Here is a 21,522-nt window from a genome sequence, read left to right on the forward strand (position 1 = left end):
GTCTTCTGCTCATTTTCTGACTTGATTATATGTTTTTTGGGTGTTGAGTTTGAGAAGTTCTTTATAGATCTTGGATACCAGCCCTTTATCTGTAGTGTCATTTGCAAATATCTTCCCCCATTCTGTGGGTTGCCTCCTTGTTTTGTTGACTAAACAAGGAGAGAACTGTTGCTTTAAAAGCAATGCCTGGGGGCGCCTGGGTGGCTCAGCCATTAAGCATCTGCCTTCGGCTCAGGTCATGATCCCAGGGTCCTGGTATTGAGTCCCACATCGGGCTCCCTGCTCAGTGGGAAGCCTGCTTCTCCCTCTCCCACTCCCCTGCTTGTGTTCCCTCTCTCGCTGTGTTTCTCTCTGTCAAATAAATAAATAAAATCTTTAAGAAAAAAAAAAAAAGCAATGCCTGAAAACCTAGTTGCCCTTCTAAGAAATGTGACGTGTAGTTTGGGTGTGTTGATGCCCGGGGTGATGAGATAGGCTACTTCCAGAAACCAGTACTAGGACCACCCTTTGGATTTGGGGGACAAGAGAAGTAAGTGACTAGTTTGACTTTCAGTACTGGTAAATTTTATTGACCTGAGTGAGACACACCAAGAGCCTAATAGATAGTGCAGCTCCTCAAGCTTGTCTCAGAGGTGATTGGTACAAAAGCTACAAGAAACCCCTTTTCAAGCTCAGCATTAAACAGTCAACACTCACTCTGCCCAAAGTCAACCAAATGCCATAACCACCACATCATATGAGAGAGCGCAGTCATCAGCTTGCTACTACAACTACCCTTTGTTCCAGGAGGTTCTTTTCTGTCTTTTAGTAAGTACTTAGCATCTGGCAACTTAAACCAGGTGCACCAAAGGGACCAGGATGTTACTAGACATCTCAGTGCTTGTTTTTCTTTCTCATTAGTAAGTCATCTGACAGATAACCAGAGTTCCAGAGCCTGAAAACCAGTGGTTTTCAAACTTTACCCTGCATCAGAACTAGCCATAGAGCTTATTAAAATCACAAATCACTGGGCACAACCCCTGAGATTCTGATTTACTAGGGGTGGGGTGGGTCCTGAGAATTTGTGTTTCTAACTAAGTTCTCTAGTGATGTTGATGCTGCTGGTCCAGGGAGCACACTTTGAGAACCATGACTATAAGCCAACTCGTAGTGCTCAACCTTGGCTGAGCATTAGCATCATCTGGGGAATATTTTAAACTATTGATGCCATGGCTCCACCCCAAACTGTTGACATCAGAATCTCTGGGTGTGGGATAAAGTCTTTAAAACATCAAAGCTTCTCAGATGATCCTAACATACAGCCAGTGTTGGCAGCCATTGAACTAGTGAAATGCATTCCAAAGCATTGGGCTTGGAGGATCTCATGTTTAATTGGAGGACTATAATATGACTTCATCCCAGAAAGGTGTGACTGACCCCTTATGCTTCACTGAGGATTGAGTTCCAACCAAAACCATCCTAATGCTGTGGTCCAAGCAAGTCCCAGGCCATAGATATATATTCTCTACTTTGCGTCTCGTCAGGGTGTAGACAGCATCGAAGCTAGAGACTGTAAATCAGAGGCTGAGAGAAAGTAGTCCAGGCTGGAGGGAAGCAAACCAACGCTTAAGGAGCTCACAGCTGCTAGAATCCAGGAAAGTCAACCATCAGGACAGAGTTGGGGCTTCTGCTGAGACTGGACACCAGGAACATGGCAGGGATTCAAGCCAGAGGCCAGAGCATCTGTAGTTACCAGTTCAGAAGTAGAACACCAGTAGACCCAGAATAAAATATACTCTTTACAACAGAGACAAATGTAGCCTTAATTTTTAGAAAGTGAATTGCCATAAAATCCACTGTGTCTGTATTGTTCAACTCAGCTCACAGATTTCCCATCTGTTGGTGTTCAGTGCCACAGTAGTTTGGTCCAGGGACATAGTACCTCATAAAGCAGTAGCATTCATGAATTTTCTATGTAAAACATTACCTTTTCCCTCATTATATCTTAATGAGATCTTTGTTCTTAGATTCTTTCCTCCCAGCTGTGACAAACCCTCATCCCTGCTCACCTTCTCCACCATCACAGAAATTGATAAGATGGTGCCCTCTCCCCCTTTCCTGTTCTCCTGATGGCCTCGCCTGTGTCCACTTTTGGTCTCTGCCACATCCTAGAGCACAAAATGACAAGTACTCTAAACTAGCATTTTGCCAGCATCGCCATCTGTGTCCAAACCAGTATTGCTCTTATATTTCAACCTATTCTCTTTTTATGAAACAGTTCCTATTTTTACTCACCCACTGACTTCCTGTTCATTCAAGCACTGGTTTTTGTTTTTCCTTGTTCCAAATGGCTTTAATAACAGCTTTATTGAGATAAAATTCACCCTTTTAAGGTATACAGTTCAGTGGACCATCGATTGTATACCCATCACTACCTAATTCTAGAACATTTCATCACTCCAAAAGAAATCCCACAGTTTTTCCCCATCCCCTTCTTCCTCTAGCTCCTGGCAATCACTAATCTACTTTCTTTCTGTACAGATTAGCCTATTCTGGACATTTCATATAAATGGAACTACACAAGGTGTGGCCTCTTGGGTCTAGCTTCTTTCATTCAGCATGATGTTTTCAAAGTTTGTCCATGTTATAGCATGTTCCCCTACTTCATTCTCTTTTTATGGCCAGACAATATTTCACTGTCCGGATATACCACATGTTATTCATCCTTTTGTCAGTTGATGCACATTTGGATTGTTTTGACTGTTAAGCTTTTAAGAATAATATGAACCTTTGTGTACACATTTTTGTGAGGACATATGTTTTCAGTTTGCTTGGGTGTTTACAGAAGTATATACCCATATATGGATTCGGTAGAATTGCTGAATCATATGATAATTTATGTTTAATGTTTTGAGAAACCACCAAACTTTTCCAAAGCAGGTAACCCATTTTACAATCCCACCAACAATGTCTAAGGGTTCCAATTTATCCACATCCATATCAACATTTGTTACTGTCTTTTTTATTATAGCCATTCTGGTGGGTGTGACACGGTATCTCATTAGGGTTTTGATCTGCATTTTCCTAATGATGAAGATGCTAAGCATCTTTTCATGTGCTTATTGGACAGTTGTATATCTTCCTCAGATAACTGTCTAGTCCCATCCTTTCCCAGTTTTTAATTGAGTTGTGTTTTTATGAGTTGTAAATTTTCGTTATATATTCTGGATACAAGCTCCCTGTCAGATATAGGATTTGCTGGTAGTCCGTTAAATACGTTCTAAAAGTATTCTAAAGTCCAGTTGATCTGTTTTTTTCTTAGTTGCTCGTGCTTGTGGTGTCTTATCTAAAAAAACATTTTCTACTCCAAGGTCGCAAAGATTTACTCCTATGTTTTCTTCTGAGAGTTTTATAGTTTTCACTCTTCCATTTAGGAATTTGATCCATTTTGAATTAACTTTTGTGTACAGTGTGAGGTAGGCATCCAGCTTCATTCTTTTGCACATGGATATCCACTACTTATGGAGCTCTTACTCTGTCCTGGGTGTTATTCTTAGATTCTGGGGAAATGGAGATTAAGTAGAACATAGCTGTTGCCCCCCAGAAAGCTTACCATCATAGTAGGGGAAATAACTTAGAACAATAGCATGGTGAAATTATGCCTGGCTCCTGGGGTGGATATAGCAAATGGTAGCTGCTATAATAATAATAATAATAGTAGTAGTAATAATAATAGCTATTATTGTTGTTATAAATGCCAAAGAGAGGTTTGTACAAAGTGCTGTGGCGGGAAGGAGTGACTACGTTTTCCCTGTCTCAAGATGGACTTCACTGGGAACCACCCCCAGCCCTTCTGAGGCCTAGGAAGCAGAAGGGTACAGGGAGATAGGTCTCTTAAAGGGCAGCTTTTTTGAGAGAAGATGGACCTCAGGTCTGTGTGTCATGAGCACAGCTGGTTTCTGAACAGAGGTTATGTGAACAGGGTTATGTGATTTCTGATTCTGATTCCTATTTCAGTCTGTACCCAAGAAAGAACGACTTCCTTCATTTGTCTGTAGACCTCTATAGGCATTTGAGGTGATCAGAAAGGCTGATTGTGAATTGCAAAATATTTCTAATAGATTACATAAGTGTATTGTCTTGAATATTATATAATTAGGACTTTTTTTTTTTTAAATCTCTATTCCCTGGCGGTCACAGAGTGGACGTCCTCAAATTGACCTTATGAAGTGTAGACCAATGGTTGATTTTCACATGGAAGTTATGGCATTCTGTGAAGCATCATAAAATCTTAATTTATTTAATCCCAGTACGTGAACTAATCTCTTAGTGGCAGAAGTATGGCTGTATTACATATATTCTGAGCTCAACACTACAAAAATTATCCAATTATAGAAAATACTTTTAAGAACTCACTTTTCCAAAAGTTCCGTTATACTAGTCAATTGTTTTGTCATCTGTTAGCACGTTAGCAGGAAAGTGAGAACAGGTGCCATAAGTTTAAGAACAATGTGTTGAGGAAAAACCCTTTAAATTGAGCACATTCTAACAATTAACATAATCTAATTTAAGCTACAAAGTACAGTTGCAGTTGTTTCAAAGAAGGATAATTTTAGAACCACTGATACAGAGTTTAAATTTTAACTTAAACATGTATTTTATCAAAAAATAAAGGTTTTAATGTCTCGTTTTAATATCATCTATTGTATCAACTATGGATTTTCGTTCAGTTTAGTTCAGTTCATCAGGCATTTATTTGGCTTCCTGTTATGTGGAGAGTACCCTATCTTAGCGTATATCCTGAAGGAGCTTATGGCCTGAGGAAAAAACATGGTGCAGTAGAGGACACACACATTGCTAGTTACGAGAAGCAGCAAATTGTGACAAATGCTCTGATGGAGTTATCAAGGGTTTCAAAACACAGGCAAGGAGAGACTGGTTCCGATTTAGAATGGGGCAAATCTGGTAGGACTTTCTTGAGGAGCTAGCCCCTGAGCTGGAACTTGAAGAGTGGAGATGGAGTGGGAGGGGACCGTGTGCACAAAGCGTTAGAAAGTACACATGGACAAAGTGGGGAAGTGAAGGTAACACGGTGCAGCCATAGTATCAAATGAGTAGGGGATGGAGCAGGGCATTTTGCTGTCTTGCTAATGCCAAACCAATGAGTCTCGATTTGATTCTGTGCATACTAGGGAAACTTGGAGGACTTTTGAGGGGGCAGTGGCATGATCAGACCAGTTTGGAGACAGTTGAAAGACAGGTTGAAGGTGGAGAAGAAATTAGAGACCATTCTTGAGTGATACAAATCCCATCTTTCCAATTAAAATTCTGATAGGTAGCTGTTTTGTGATTTGAAGTATCTGATACAGAAGTTCACGTGTATAATTTTAATGGTTAATTATGCCTCCAGCAAACTGACTACTCCTTTTAACTGGTATTTTTAGCAATGGCCAAGCTTATGAAGGGTAACACTGATGAAGTGTGAACTTCCTTTTTTTTTTTTTTTGGCAAGCATAACTTCTAAGTCAGTACTCTAGATTTTCCCGTTAAATGTCTCTCAGCCAAGGAAAAGAACCACCCAGATTTATGTTTTAGAAATAGGACCAGGAAATTTGTTTATCAGCAGATAAAAGCAAACCAAGGTGAAGCAGGATTGCAGGACTGTTAGGTAAGACTCAGTCCCTACTTTGGGACTGAATCCAGTTACCTGGGTTTGTAATCCAGCTGTGCCACTTCCAGGCTATGTAAGTTTAGGCATGTTTCTTAACCAATCTGTGCCTCAGTCTTTTCATCTATAAAGTGGGGCTAACAACAGTACTTATCTCAGGGGTTGTTATGAGGATTGGATGAATCAATACGCACAAAGTGCTCCAAATAGTGCCTGAATCATAATGAGAGTTCAGTACACGTGAACTATTATTATTCGGTTGTTGGACAGTAAAAATTCACTGCCTGCCGGAGACCCATTACAGTCTACAAAGCGCTTTGACGCATCCGCTAGGTCATCTGAGCCCCACAGTGACTGTAGGGCTATTGGTTATCCTAGTTGCCATTACTGCTCACAAACCACCCAAAACTTAGAAGCATAAAGCAATGGCCGTTCTACTATGCTCACAGATTCTGAGTTGGGAATTTGGACGAGGTACCGCAGGACCAGCTTCTCTCTGCTTCACAGCGTCTGTGCCTGAGGCAGAAGACTGGAGTGGCTGGGGAAGCTTCCCGCGGGTGGCGCTGGATCAGCTGAGATTGCAGACCCACTGCCAACACGGCTTCTCCACTCACCTGTCTGGCGCTGCGGTGGGATGGCGGGAAGGCCAGGCTCAGCTGCAGCTGTCACCTGCGCACTCACACTTGCGTGTGCCCTCTCCACTGTGTTGGCCTCAGACTTCTTAGAGCATTTCTCCCGCAGAAGCCACATGCCTCTTGTGACCTTGTCTCAGAAATATCCTTGCAGACGCTTCCCTGTCCTCTGTTGGTTAAAGCAGTAACAGGCCCGCCCAGACTCAAGGGAAGGAGATAGAGACCACACCTTGCCATAGGAGGTGTATCAAGGAATTTGGGGCCATGTTTTAAAATCACCACACCGGCATTATTCCCTAATTCCAGATGAGAAAACAGAGACCCAGTAGAGGTTAAATGATTGGCCCAGGGTCAGTTTCACAGAGAGTAGCTGGGATAGTTACGGGGGAAGTTTTGAGGAGGAAAAAAGACTTCTAACCTAATTCTTTTGATTCCAAATTCTCATTCTTTCAATTAGATTATTCAGCCTCTTTCAGCTTAAATATACTTGCTAATATGTGAAAGTTAAAAGAAAGAAAAGTTAACTAGCTTTGTGTTTATTAGGTAACTTTCCTAGAAAAGAGACAGATATAAAAGTATAAGGTTTAGGGGCGCCTGGGTGGCTCAGTCGGTTAAGCCTCTGCCTTCAGCTCAGGTCCTGGGATGGAGTCCCATGTCGGGCTCCCTGCTCAACAAGGAGTCTGCTTCTCCCTCTCCCTCTGCCCCTCCCTCCCATCACTCGTGCCCTGTCTGTCTCTCAAATAAATAAATAAAATCTTTTTTAAAAAAGTATAAGGTTTGCATTTGTAAGAGCTTGTACACAAACTTCGTATTTTAAGGAGGTCCTAAGATGAGTTCAGTCCCAAGATGGTTCACACAGCAACTTTGTATAATTTTCTCATAAGGAGAGATTTCTGAAAATATTCCAGATGCTTAACTGGGACTTCATTTGTTCTCTAGGAAAATCTCACCTGGCCATTGTCCAGAGGGTGAACAACGAGGGAGAAGGAGACCCCTTCTATGAGGTGATGGGCATTGTTACCCTGGAGGACATCATAGAGGAGATCATTAAGTCAGAGATCCTGGATGAAACTGACCTCTACAGTAAGTACATGGCCTTGGCTCTTGTTCAGGGTCATCTCATTTCTTCTGAAACTCTCAGAGCTGGCTTAGTTTGACATACTGTGTGAAAGGGTGACAGGACAAGCCCATGCATGCATTGCTGTGTCAGCCCCCAAATTTTAGGTGCTGGCATGGCAAGATACCCTGGCTTGAGGCACCCTGAGTCACTGAGAACATGCCAGCTAAATGTTTACCAGGAGGGAACCTGTGGGAACTGAGCCAAGACTGAAAAGGAGACCCCCTGCTCCTGGCCTTTGGATGGAAAAGGAAGTAGAGGACACTAAGTGTGCCTGGGGTGGCCACTCTGCCCTTGTTTCCATCCCTCCCTGCCCCGTTTTTTTTTTCTTTTGTTTGGTTTTGGTTTTGTCTCTTCATCCATTAGACGCAGACCCCAGCACTCCCTGGGGTTGCACTCACAGTCCGCCCCCATCACAACATCAGCGTACGGCGGGGACCGTCATGAGATGGCCCACACACAACCTAAGCCAAAACCTTAAATACCCCTTCTTCGACACTGCTCTTCTCCCTCACGCTTTTCCAGCCCTATAGCCTGGTTTCTCATTCTCCCTCCCCACCCCTCCCCTCCCACCCATGCCCCCCCCCAGGAACAATATGGACTCTATGCAGACAGTGACTGCTTTTGGTTACTGAGCTTTATCAGAGCTTTGCTGGCAGACATTACAAAGGCTTGCTCTGTCTGTGGGATAAGAGGGTTATCTAAATCTATGGGAGTCCCTAGGCCAGGAAGTGTTTCCTCCTCTGAATTTCACTTCATGAGACAGCAGTCCCTTTCCCCTACCTCAGCTAATTCGTTCCATCCAGACCCCTGTCCTTAGCTTGCTAGAAGCAGCCATTCAGAAACCAGCTCCCAGTACAAAGAGCTTTGATGCTCTAAGTCAGTGAGTGGTGCAGAAAGACTGCTTCCCTTTAGACTCAGAAGAGATCAAACCCAAAAGGTGGGTCAGGCCCTGACAAACACAGTAAGAGTGTCACAGTATCTGGTATTGCCCTGATACCCTGGCCAGGCCCAACTTCTTCAAATAGGGGTTAACTTCTACCTCCCCCTTTCCCTTCTCCCTTCACCTCTGCCCACTGCTCTTGATTTAGAATTCCCAGGTATCTCAGTAGATCTGTTGGGGAAGGCATTCACACTGGTGTCGGGGCTGATAGTAGTGATGGAGTCTAAATGAGTATGCTCCTCCTCCAGCATTTAACAGCCGTAATGCTCCAAATAGTCACTGTTAAAATAATAGGAATGAAGAGGGAGATGAGGAAAGATTCTCCAATGATGAAATGTTAAGTGGCATTCTGATGGAGGAGGGAGTGGGGATATTTAGGCAAACATGTCCTATAAAGCAGAAGGTTGCTCATCAGTGAGAACAAAAGAATTGATCCGATACATATATTCGCTGCTCTCTTGCTGAGCAATCCCCTTTCTGGAGGAGAGGGTTAGCGCTTTCCTGCACTTATAAATACGCTGCTGGCATGAGTCCTTAAGAGCTGTAAGAAGGCCAAGGAGCCAGGAATACCATGTTTCTTCTCACTTGACCCTGACCCACAGGACAGCTAGGTCTGCATCGTGCCGCTGTTGCTACTCAAGCAAAAGGAGTGTTAAAGCAGCAACCCAGAGGGCGCCTGGGTGGCTCAGTTGGTTGAGCGACTGCCTTCGGCTCAGGTCATGGTCCCGGGGTCCTGGGATCGAGTCCCGCATCGGGCTCCCTGCTCTGCGGGGAGCCTGCTTCTCCCTCTCCCACTCCCCCTGCTTGTGTTCCCTCTCTCGCTGTGTCTTTCTCTGTCAAATAAATAAATAAAATCTTTAAAAAAAAAAGCAGCAACCCAGAGTCCAAGATAGGCCCGCAAGACCGCCGCACGGTAGAAGGGTGCTTTCTGTCTTCTAGAAGGAAACCCAAACAGTGGGGCTGAAGTGAGCTCCAAAAGGAGAAGGAGAATACCAGGGAGCCAGATTCTAGGGCCCTGGTTCCTTGTCCCTGGGCTTCATTCCCTTTAACGTCCACTGCATCCACTCAGCCTGCACTGGAAGCTCCCCCCAGCCCTGTTTGTCTACAGGCCAAGTCTGGAGGAAACCCAAATCCCTTTCCCTGCTCCCCTTAGCACTGTGAAATAGGCAAGACATTTCAAAATTTTACTCAAAACTAAGGGAAAGCAAAAGACACCTGACCAAAGAAAACATTCCCTCTACCCGTAAGAGAAAAAAATTTTTTAAACAAACTTAAAAAAAGAAGGGAGAAAAAAATTAAATTGGAAAAAGCAGACTTTCTCCATCAGTAGCACAGGCCAGCTAAAGTTCCCCTAGGTTTTTTTAGCAATGGCCAAGCTTATAAAGGGTAACACTGATAAAGTGTGAACTTCCTTATTTTTTTTTGGCCTAGAGAACGCAACTTTGTAAGTTAGAGGGCTGTTCCCATTCCTTCTCCTTTCTTCTTCCCTTGATTTTTTTCTCAATCCCCTCCCTGGGGAGAGGCTAGGGTTGAAGCAGGAGAATTGTGAGTGGAAAGAGGAGGTGACCACCTACGTCCCTTGGGTGACATGCTTTGGATACTGCCCAGGGTGTGGTTTAAATCTGCAGGAAGAGACCTGGTGAGCCCAGCTCTGGGGACAGGAGAAGGGCAAGAGGCGGAAACCCCCTGGGCTCTGCCAAACCCCTTGATGCTGAGAAAGCTAGTCCCTCGTGTATGACTGCCATTTTGTAAGCACTTCACAGGTAGGTTCTGCTCGGAGTCTCCTAATAACTGCATGGGATGAGTAGAAGCGTTACCGCTACTTATGAACCTCGTTGTGTAGATGAAAACAAGCACACACTGTGTCTAGAGAGGTTGCACAGCTGGTCAGGAGGGGAGCGAGCACTGGAACCCCGGCCTCGGGGTTCAGGCCAGCCTTTCCCTTCTTCCACCCCACACCACCTAAGAGTAAATAATCCTGCGACCTGGCAGCGTCTCCCACCTTCTGTCCCTTAGTAGCATCCTTCTGCTCCCCGGGGAAAGAGAAGTCATGAGGTCACCTACAGTTGACACATTGCAGAAATTCATGGGATCCCAAGGGATCTCTCTGTCCCATGTGACTATGGGAAAACTGATTCTGAGATGGCCACCGTCTGTCCCCTGTCACCCTGCAGCCGACAACCGGAAAAAGCAGAGGGTCCCACACCGGGAGAGGAAGCGGCACGACTTCTCCCTGTTCAAGCTTTCCGACTCGGAGATGAGGGTGAAGATCTCCCCGCAGCTTCTGCTGGCCACACACCGCTTCATGGCCACAGGTATGGCCCTGCCCCCCGCTTCCCGCCCGTGTCTCCTCCCCAGACAAGAAAGCAGAATCTGGAAGGGGACACCCGCACCAATCATGTTAGTACCTCGCAACCTAATTCCAGTGCTCAGCAGAGACAGAGAACCACTGTTCCACGGGGAGGGGGTGCCGTAGGTTGGGCCGCAGGAGGCCACATACTGTCCTGTTCGGCCCCAGGCCTGATCTTCTAGGGCGGAAGTGAGTACAACTCAGCTCTGCTTTTCTCTCTTCTACTCAAGAAAAGAGCTAAAGAAACCACTGCTGCTCTTTTCCCTTCCTCCCCTTGCTTCCTGGCAGGAGCCTGAGGCCGAGTGCCCCTGAGGATTTGCTGAAGAGGGAAAGGACCTGTCCTACTGGGCAACAAGGCCCGGGTTACTGGGCAACAGGTCCCTCCCAGGACCAGATAGGCTTGTGAGCTACAAGTTCTTAAAATACAGAAGTCAGTTGTGAATCTTGGAATCTTCAGAAAAACAAGAAAAAAATGAGGATCCAAATACAAACTTCTTCTTATAAAGAAGATAGTATTTGTCTTTGAACTTTCTAGTCTTCTCACCCAGGCCTAATTCAGGTTCTGACTTAGAACGATCACACCCATGACTAAGTTCAATTGTCAGTCCAACATCTATTTATTGAGTGTGTTATGAGTGCTAGTACTGTTCCAGGTGTTAAGAAGTAGAAAATTTTAAATTGGAGCTTCTTGAAAGTAGTTTTCAACATGTTTTCTAGTTGTGATTACAGATTTCTTTTAACTACTGGCTGCCTGTCACAGCAAAACAGCTGTATCTGTTCATAACATAGCATATAATAATACCTGTTAATATGAAAATGTGATGCAACAAGGCTTCACATTTTTGGGAACGGATCACTTACATAATTAACTCTGTATTAACTTGGAATTTCATTTCATTCAACAGATACATGTCATACCAATAAATCAGGTTAAATTCTGTGTTTCATTTGATTGTAGCATTTAAGGCCTTTGTTGTTTACATGGCTTGCTTATCCATGCTCTTTTTACCATTGCTTTTTTTTCTTCTTAAACCACTTAATTGAGGTAAGATTGACATACAAAAAGCGATACACATTTAACGTATACGACTTGAGGACTTTGGAGCTAAGTATTCGCCTGTGAAACTTACCACAGTCTCTGCTATAAGCATATCCATCACCTCCAAGAGTTTCCTCCCACCTTCTTTATTTATTACTATTTTTCTATGTTAACATAAGATCTACCGTCTTAGCAAAATTTTAAGTATACAATACAGTATTGCTAATTACAGGCACTAAGCTATGCAGGAGATCTCTAGGACTTATTCATCCTGCATAACTGAAACTTTGCACCCTTTGACCAATACCTCGCCCATGTCCCCCTCCCACTAGCCCTGGCTAACCAGGGTGCTACTCTCTGCTTCTATGAGTTTGACTGATTTATTACTTTTAAAAGATTTTTTGAGAGAAAGAGAGAGCATGCACAAGGGTGGGGGAGGGCAGAAGGAGAGGGAGATAGAATCTTAAGTAGGCTCCAGGCCCAGCGGTGGAGCCCAACGAAGAGTTCAATCTCACAACCCTGAGATCATGACCTGAGCCAAAATCAAGAGTCGGATGCCCACTGACTGAGCCATCCAGGCGCCCCCAGTTTGACTATTTTAGATTCATCATATAAGTGGTATCATACCTATTTGTCCTTACGTGTCTGGCTTACTTCATTTAGCATAATGTCCTCCAGGTTCATCCGTGCCACTTTGTTGCAAGTGGCAAAATTGCCTTCTTTTTTAAGTCCACACTCAAATTTAAATAACATCAAGAAGAAAATTAATAGCAAGACCAACATTTCCAAAATGGTGACCCGTTTTCTCCAGGGTGTCAGCACAGGGACACGTATCCCCAGAGGGCATGGGGAGAAGCTGAGATGCACACTTGGGTGGGAGGCCCCACTACCCCTACCTGAGAAACTCACAAGAGCCCTGCCGGCTTGGTGCCCCGGAGCATGAATGGAGGTGGCTCTAGCCACAAGCCCTGGTTTGCCCATCCTGACTCCTTCAGCTGCTTATTCTTCCTGCCTCCCTATCTCCCCTAGAAGTGGAGCCCTTTAAATCTCTGTACCTTTCGGAGAAGATCCTGCTCCGGCTCCTGAAACATCCCAATGTGATCCAGGAGCTGAAGTTTGACGAGAAGAATAAGAAAGCCCCAGAACACTACCTCTACCAGCGCAACCGCCCCGTGGACTACTTCGTGCTGCTCCTGCAGGTGAGTGGGGGAGTTAGAGACCCTCTCAGGGCGGAACGAGGGCATCTCCAGGCTAGATGGAGAGGAAGGGCTGTGCCTCCTCAGTGCCAGGTTCAAAGCCTCAGCCTGCTACCTCAGGGCAAGGCCAGTGGGGTGGGCATTTGTCCATGACCCGCAGAAGGGACCTTGATGGCAGTTAGTCTGACCAGTCAGCAGTGTTTATGGTGGGGTGAGGTGGGGACTTCTCCAGCAGAGGGGTTCTGGGACTACACTTCCAAAACTGTCATCCTGCAGAATCCCAAACACCCCGTTGTCTGCTTAGACATCCCCAGGAATGCAACGGTCTACTACCTCCCAACCGTGTCTGTCATGCTGACATCTCACCATGTCTGACTCCCAGCCGCTCCTTGCTCTGGAGGTGCAAGGAACACATCCACTCTCTCTGCCACATTTCAGCCTTTGTAGCCTCTCGAATCTTCTCCTCCTTAAGAGGACCAGGGAGGGAACAAATGATGGAATAAAAGAGGCACAGCGTCTTCCCAGTGCTCACATAAGTACCATCGCCTTCTGCCCTGGGTGCTTGGATAGGCCTGTCATAAACACATGTCACGTGTGGTTCCAGCTTGTGACGCTGCTGGCTCCCTGGCCCGTCTCCAGCATTGGCCCTGTCACTATTGCCCATCTCTTCGCAACAGAATCTTACAGACCTTAAATACAGGGATTGCCTTAGAAATCTTAATTAAGCTCAGTTACCTTAGAAGGGGCCTCTCTTTGCTTCCAGTCCACCTACAGCCTGTCTGCTCCGACCCTGTGATGGGCCTCACACCCATCCTTCCGTGTAGCCTCAAAAAGTGACCTCCCTTCTCCAAAAATGGAGTCCCACTCTTCACTGCTGAAAATCAACAAGAGTCCCGTTACATTGTTTATATAACATAATGAACCCATATAACCTACTATCTTATGCTTCATGTAAATGTAACCATTTTCTTTTTTTTTTTTTTAAGAGTTATTTATTTATTTATTTGTCAGAGAGAGGGAACACAAGCAGGGGGAGCAGGAGAGGGAGAAGCAGGCTTCCCGCGGAGCAGGGAGCCCAATGTGGGGCTCGATCCCAGGACCCTGGGATCATGACCTGAGCCGAAGGCAGACGCTTAACGACTGAGCCACCCAGGCGCCCCTAACACTTTTTTTTTTTTTTAAGATTTTATTTATTTATTTGACAGAGACATAGCGAGAGCAGGAACACAAGCAGGGGGGCGGCAGGCAGAGGGAGAAGCAGGCTTCCTGCCAAGCATGGAGCCTGATGCGGGGCTCGATCCCAGGACCCTGGGACCATGACCTGAGCCGAAGGCAGACGCTTAACGACTGAGCCACCGAGGCGCCCCAAAGTAACCATTTTCAAGTAAAAGTTGGAGGGAGTGAAAGGTAGTAGCAAGAGTGTAGGTTCAGAAATGGGAAAGATCTGGCTTTAAAATGCCAGTATTGCTGCTTTCTAACTAACCTTGGCCAAATTATTTAACCTCTCTGAGCCTCAAATTGATTCATCTCTAAACTGGGGATAAATAAAATGAAATAATAAATAAAAACTGGGCCTCGTCGGGTGGTGGGACGGAGTGAGAATTGTGCAGTGCACGTAGCCCATTACCAGCCCACAGGTACACGCTACAGGCGAGCCGTTAGCTACCATTCTTCCTGGTGATGAATTAAACAAGCTCTGCGCAGAATCTGATTTTCTCTCAACCAGACTCAGAGATGGTCTAATCTCAGGCTAAACCAGGCAGCAGTTTACGGGGCCTGGGGCTAGCTGGGGCCAGGACATTCATCACGGAAGGGCCATCAGAACATGCAAAGAGAGTTGGTTATTCAGGATGGGATGCTCCTTTATGAACTAAGCAATTAATGTGCTGCCAAGGGCTACTGAAGTCGGAGCTGCTATTTTTGAAATGGGTCCAGATAGACTTCATATTTCCCTGTGATAAGAACTTAAGTCCACCTGTTATCCAGACAGAAGTGTTTAGGGTTGTAGCCAATAACAGAACTGGAAGTCCTCATACATGCCCTCAGTGTACTTCCTTCTTTCCCCAGGGTAAAGTGGAAGTGGAGGTTGGGAAGGAAGGCCTTCGCTTCGAGAATGGAGCCTTCACCTACTATGGTGTCCCAGCCATCATGACTACTGCTTGCTCAGGTATTCCAGTCCCCAGGCCAGAGCTTCTTGGGGGAAGCAATGGGATATTGTGGAAAAGAACATCTGGGTTCAAGTCCTGACTCCTTTTAGGGACTCTGTACAAGCCATTTGGCTTGCTAGACTTTAGTTTCCTCCTCTGTAAAATGGGTCTAAGAGTCCTTTCTCATTTAGGGAGTTTGTTTGTGGAAGTATATGGTAGACTGCAACATTATCAAGTGCCAGGAGTGGATAGTGGTATTTTTCCGTATGAAAGGACAAGTTTATTTTGCTTTTTACACTTCCATTTGATTGCCTGGTTTTTGCAGGGTTAATTGGTGCTGGGGCTGGGGTGGAGGAGGGGGCATTCCATAAGAAGGGGTGTGTTCTGAACTGCATCCTTCTGTCCTTAGATAACGATGTGCGGAAGGTTGGAAGCCTGGCTGGATCCTCGGTCTTTTGTATGTATCTCTCAAACCCCTCCCCCATCTGCCCCCATCGTGGTCCTGCCTCAGCCCACTCTGGGGAGCTGGACCGAGCACTTTGAGCCTGGCCTGGGCCTAACCCAAATGTTGGCAGCCTCTTTGTAATGCTCTGCCAGGAATACTGCCTCCTGCCAGGTACCCACCGACCACAAGCGGTTCGTTGCTGTGTTTGGAATGTTTTCTGCTGCTTCTCTGCTCATGTGCAAGTGACGAATGACAGGGAGGGAAGCTGTGAGGGGAGGGTCCCCATTTATTGTCACCTGCCGGAGAATGCAGGCGGGTGACTGCGGTGCTCTGGTGGAGGTTCAGCCTTTCCTTCTCTGCTAGGATATAATTCACGCACTGGCCTTCACTTTACCTGACACGGGTCTGTCATTACTGTGTCAGTAGGAAATGCCCACAAGGTCTTAGGATGTAAGTTCCAGGCTGGCACGGTATGTGACTCACCTGCTTCTCTTTCCTCGTCACCACGTCTTAGCTGGTGGAGAGCTGGCTGCCAGCTGGCTGTGCATGCTCATGCCGGGGGCTGCCACAGGGCTCATGGCTGGTTTGTTCTGCCCCTTCCGTGCTCTACCTTCTCGCTGTTTCCTGTGTGGAGTTATTGTACTTGTGTTTAGAAGGCATGGCATTTATGGGGATATAAGCGTGATCCAGAAAGAATTATTTCTCTAGATTTCTTTTTGATTCACGGGTCTGAATTTTGCATTGCTTTCAGCTGTTAAGTGTTTACAGCGGGGGCTATTTTCATGACAAATGGGGTGTTTTCTCTCACCATAAAAAAGATTTTATGGAGTACTTTCTATTGGGATTTATCAGAAGATCTCAAAGCTTGATATCACAATCCCTGGCACAGGAAAGGTAGATACCATTTTAACACAGAGAAACTAAAGAATTGACTTGCTCCAAATTACCCAGTAAGTGATGACTACCCGGATGCATTCCCGTGTCCTGGCTAGTTCACACAGCACAAGGAAATACAGATTTGAGACCCATCATGTTCCAGAATGCAATTTCCATGTGGAAATAGTGGAACAATTTACAGTGTAATTCATACCCTAGCCGAGCAGAAGGCTGAAATGAAGTTGAAGTACCTCTCCATACCCAAGGCGTGGCCCAACGTGAGCTGAAGATCTATAAAAGTAAAGCCCTGGTACATTATTACACTTACATAAGCCAATGAATCTCAGACAAGGTTGGTGAAGGAAGCATCATCATCTTAGAACAAGAACTCTGGATGGGTGAGGGATGGGCTACAGGACCACGGAAGTCTTGGTTCTCTAAAAGAGATTTCCATCCATCACATTAGGGATTGTAATCCTCAGGGTGAAGTAATTCCTAAGATTCTGAATGTTACCTAGACATGGGACCCTGTTCTGGCTCTTTCAGAAGACCAAAAGATGGGGGAACAAAGAGCTACATGAGGCTCCCCAGCCTACCTAATATGGATGACCTTTATTCTTTTTAAAAAGAAAATTATTTAGAAAGTTGTGGGAAGTTGTTACCTGGTTTCCTCCATTCCTTCCTACCTGTCTCTAGTTCTTTCTATCCATTTCTGCCTCCATTTTGTCAGTGAGACAGGAGTAAACTTACAACACTGATCTCTCCTTCAAAACTGGTTAAAAAGGAGCATTAGACTCTTTCCCTCCCCTCACTTCTGAGCATCTTTATAAATCTTCAGAAGGAGAAAGAAATCGAATTAGCCAGTAGGGGTGTGGAGACATTTTCCATCGTCCCCGCAAGCGCTCCCCACTTAGCGGAGTACAGTGTAAAATATCCCCCAAGGCTGCCACACCCCACACTTGTGCCAGGTGCACCCCCAGCCCAGGGTCCAGCCACCCAGCATTGCTCACGGGCAACGAACCTCAGCCTGCAGTCAAAGGAGAGCATAAGGCAGTGAATTCTTGTAGGGTCTCGGTCTAGCAAACTACCCCTGTCCTCGAAGCCAGCCTGTAGCTTTATTAGCCTTTGAGGGAGATAAATGGGATGACAGGTTCGCCAGAACACTGGCCTGGGGACCTAGCTTCAAAGTCGAAGTTGAGGTTATCAGTTAGACCCTAGTTTTTCCTGTGCAGGGTAAAGGGACACAGCCAGCACCGTCTCCTTTCTCTTGGATCTGATTGCCAGGGACCCCAGGAGGATCACAGTGAGCCTGGGAACTCTGAAGGAACCAGGCTTGAGCTCAGGGTAGAAGAAACGGATGCCCACAGGGCAATGCAGGCAGGGAGAGGCTTGTCTCCTACCCGTTTGGTGGGGTGTACATTTCATTGGCAGCCCCGGAAGCTCTAGGATGCTTCTTGAGACTGTGGGGTTTCTTATCCCGGTACGTCTCACATTAGGAGCCCATTCCAATATTCTTTGACATCTGGTGTCAGACCAAATGATTATCAGTCAGGTAGGTATAAAGCTCCCCGCTCCCCTGCGTGTGTGGGTAATGTCCGTACAATCACCTGGGGTGGCAGATAGGACCACGGAAGTTGCCGATTTCGGTGTGCTGTCACCTGCAGACTGACTTCCTTTAGTCCCCAAGGAAAGGCTCTCTGAACAATTAGATAAGAGAGAGGAAGACAGATTCCCAGACAGAAACGCCCCCTTGATCCAGCAATGCACAGTTCATGCCCAGCACTGTGACCACGGGGGAGCCCCTCGGAGGCACAGGCAGGCTTCCTCCCGCTGCCCCTGGCAGGAGCACGCACTCTGCTTTTAGCCGCTGTGCAGGCGGGCAGGGCCCTGTGGTGGTTGGGAAGCCCTGGGGGCGAGGCAGCATATTTGCAGGTTCGAGAGAATGCTGTAGACACACGTCATCCCCCCCCCCCCCCAGGGACCCTGCCTGCTCTTGTCAGCGGCAGGTCGAATCCCCTCTAAGATTACTGCGCATCTTTTCAGAAGACTTTCAGCCAAGACTATTTTATGTTCTTGTTTCTGGAGAGTGACTTTGTGAGAGGATTTGCAATTTCCCTGTTTTCAGAGGCAAGATTCCCTTTTGCAGAGAAATGTGACTCCGTGAAGACTCAAGAACAGACTGACTCACACACTTTGCTCTTTGTCTTTCTCCTTTTCTGTTTATCTTCTCTTTCGCAACTCACAAATCCTTGGCCCTTGACTCTTTAGTGCCCGTCTCTGTGTCTCGTACCTTCGCCTTCAGCAGAGGGGACTCTCTGGCGGGCTCCCCAGGTAAACGTGCGTGGGTGTGTCGGGTCTCCGTAGATTCAGTGGGGTGTGCAAGAGGCCTTTGGTCTCTGTCACTGTCCTGCAAGAGAACTAGTCTCTCCCACAGGCAGTGCCAGTTCTGAGGCATAACACTCACTGGCACATACAGCCCGGGCATTGCCGAGTCAATGGTGTCACTTGTGAATTTAGCTCCCGGAGATGTCTCTGTGTATGTACGGGGAGAAATAATGGGGTGAGGGATGGGGTGAGTTCTTGATCATCATTTGTCTCACTGCAGAATGGAGAGATGAGGAGTGCAGCAGGAGAGGAATAGAAAGAAACAAAGAGTACCATTCCTTATTGCTATTTTCCCTCCACCATTCACTCTGTGTGGCCTCTGCCTTTAGCTGACCATTAACCCATCCTCATCTTCCCCGTAATGTTACTCTCTGGTGACCATATTCTCTCTGGCCTTACTCATACAAAGAATATGTGTAAAAATTTCAAAACGACTTTTCATTAGGTTTAACCTCTGTTGTTAATTAAATAAAAGTTGCTGGGTTTCTTTTTAACTGGGTCAGGCAGCTCCTCATGGAACTACACAGTAACTCGAGGGTTGAGAAGAATGTAATAAATCTAAATAATCGATGAAGTGTTTGTATCGTTTTCATGTCTAGAGGCTGCTCTCTTAGGCTCATGAAACAAGTAATGACCAAACCAAGAATTTATCTGTTAAATTGCCCTGAAGTTAGAATGTGAAAACACGGTCCAATTCCCTGCACCCCCCTCATCTGTCTCCCTAACCCGGTGCCACAGTAGGATTCTGAGGCCCCACCATAACCTCAGCCAGCAAGAATCCAGCTATGTTTTGCTATCTGTACAGTAGACCCTCAACTTTCAAAAACGCTATGTCCTGAGACCTCAAACCCCCAAGTTTGCTGCTCCAGAAGTATTTGTGTTGACTCCTGCTTTCTCCCAAGTCACATTTTTCCCATCTAAAGCCATCTGGTTCCCATGTTTATCTGTACAAGACAAGTTAATCACCTTCTCAAATTTCACCAAGGTTTTCTCTCTCATTTAGTGATTTTCCACCAAGAAATAAATTTTTTCTTGCTTTGTGAGAGCTCATGCCTTCATCATGACTACAGACCAGCATGGTCAATGTGGGATGCCAAGCTGGTGCCTTCTACCAGCTAACTGGTCTACTCCTGCCAGCTGGCAAAATGAGAAATGACCACATCATGGACCATCAAGATCCTTCACATGCAGGGAGTCTTGGTGAATGAAGAGTATGCTAGGAAGTTTCAGTGGAGAGGGAAGGTTCACATTTTTAAAAAATATTCAACCAAAAGGATTAAAGCAGGCATATATTTTCCTTTTAAATTATCCTCAGTTAACCAGACAAGCCAGTTCTTTGTAACTTTCCAGTTAAAGGAAGGTTAATTCTAGTTCATTGATATTTATTATGAAAAACTTGATGGTAGCCCAGCGCCAGACCAAGATGAAGGCGACTTATTCCTGCTGTGACATATCCCCCCCACCCATCCCCCCGCCGCCCCGGCCGCCCTGGAGGTGCTGCAACTTCTGATCCAACCCTGGTGGGAGGCATCTGCTCCTGAGAGCTCTTTCCACCTTCCCCTTGTTTTCCGTGACTGGCTGTTCAACCCAGCGAGAAAGAGGTGAGCCACAAAACTGAGAGCAAGGCCAGCTTCTTCCCACCCTTGCTTTACCTCTGGAGCAGTGAGGAACACAGCAGGAAAAAAGAAAGGGCCTTTGACTCTCTCCTCCCCACCTCCTTTCATCTGGTTTCCTTTTGTCCAGCCCCATACTTGATTTATGATCTAAATACAATTATTTGTGTATTTTACGTCTTGCCCCCATCTTACACAGAAGAAAAAGAAATCCTGGAAATTAATAGGGCCTTTAAGTTTAAAAAAAACCCAATCATTTTATGTGATCCCCACAACCACCTCAGAGATGGGAAGAAATTATCATTGGAAAACAATAGGTAAGGAAACAGCTCTGAAAACATCGAGCCATCCATCAGTATCACCGATGTAGTGAGAAGGGAGAAGGACGAGAACTGGAATCCAAACCTCTCTCCCTTTTTTCAATGTTACATTTATTTTTTTTTTAATTTTTCCAATTCTTTTTTATTTTTAACAAAAAGTTTCCGCTTGAAATGAATAAGTCACAGGAATAAAAAGCAGAGCATAAGGAATAGTCAGTGATACTGGGATAGCGATGTAATGGGACAGACGGGAGCTACACTTGTGGTGAGCACAACATAATGTATAGACTTGTCAAATCACTAAGTTGTACACCTGAAACCAGCTTAACACTGTACTCAAAATTAAAAAAAAGTTTCCAGTTTTATTGAGACATAATTGGCATATAACATTGTGTAAATTTAAGATGTATGTGATAATTTGATACATATATATTGTATACATTTGCAAAATTCTTTTGTTGTTTTAAATTCCAGTGTAGTTAACATACAGTGTTATATTAGTTTCAGGCATACAATATAGTGACCTGTGGCATTTTAGAAACAAAACAAATGAGCAAAGGAAAAAGAGAGACAAACCAAGAGACAGACTCAGACTGATGGTTCCCAGAGGGGAGGGGATGGGGAGATGGGTAAAATAGGTGATGGGGATAAGGAGTGCACTTGTCTTGATGAGCACTGGGTGATGTATGGAATCTGAGTCTCTTAGGTCCTGCTTCTATTGTCCTGGACTTGGCTACCCCTTTGAACACGGGCATTTTGTGATGCCCCCCATCCAGTTTGGAGAACACAGATGGCCCATGGCACAGTGACCA

At 45.5% G+C, this 21,522-nt stretch overlaps 1 protein-coding gene across 4 annotated transcripts in view; it reads left to right on the forward strand.

The window, feature by feature from the left end:
- Positions 1-21,522, forward strand: part of CNNM1 (cyclin and CBS domain divalent metal cation transport mediator 1) — a 59,852-nt gene that overhangs the window by 17,873 nt on the left and 20,457 nt on the right. For 2 of the 4 annotated variants that reach the window (XM_035026873.1, XM_035026881.1), the window contains exons 2-7: positions 7,219-7,362; positions 10,514-10,654; positions 12,758-12,927; positions 14,992-15,091; positions 15,481-15,528; positions 18,661-18,723. In XM_035026873.1, coding sequence (XP_034882764.1) covers positions 7,219-7,362; positions 10,514-10,654; positions 12,758-12,927; positions 14,992-15,091; positions 15,481-15,528; positions 18,661-18,723 — 666 coding nt within the window. The remainder of the gene's footprint in view (positions 1-7,218; positions 7,363-10,513; positions 10,655-12,757; positions 12,928-14,991; positions 15,092-15,480; positions 15,529-18,660; positions 18,724-21,522) is intronic. The other 2 variants (XM_035026855.1, XM_035026865.1) reach the window with 1 other exon arrangement.

This window comes from Mirounga leonina, unplaced genomic scaffold (assembly GCF_011800145.1).
Source record: "Mirounga leonina isolate KUSES-001 unplaced genomic scaffold, KU_Mleo_1.0 Mir_114, whole genome shotgun sequence".
Lineage (NCBI taxonomy): Eukaryota > Metazoa > Chordata > Mammalia > Carnivora > Phocidae > Mirounga > Mirounga leonina.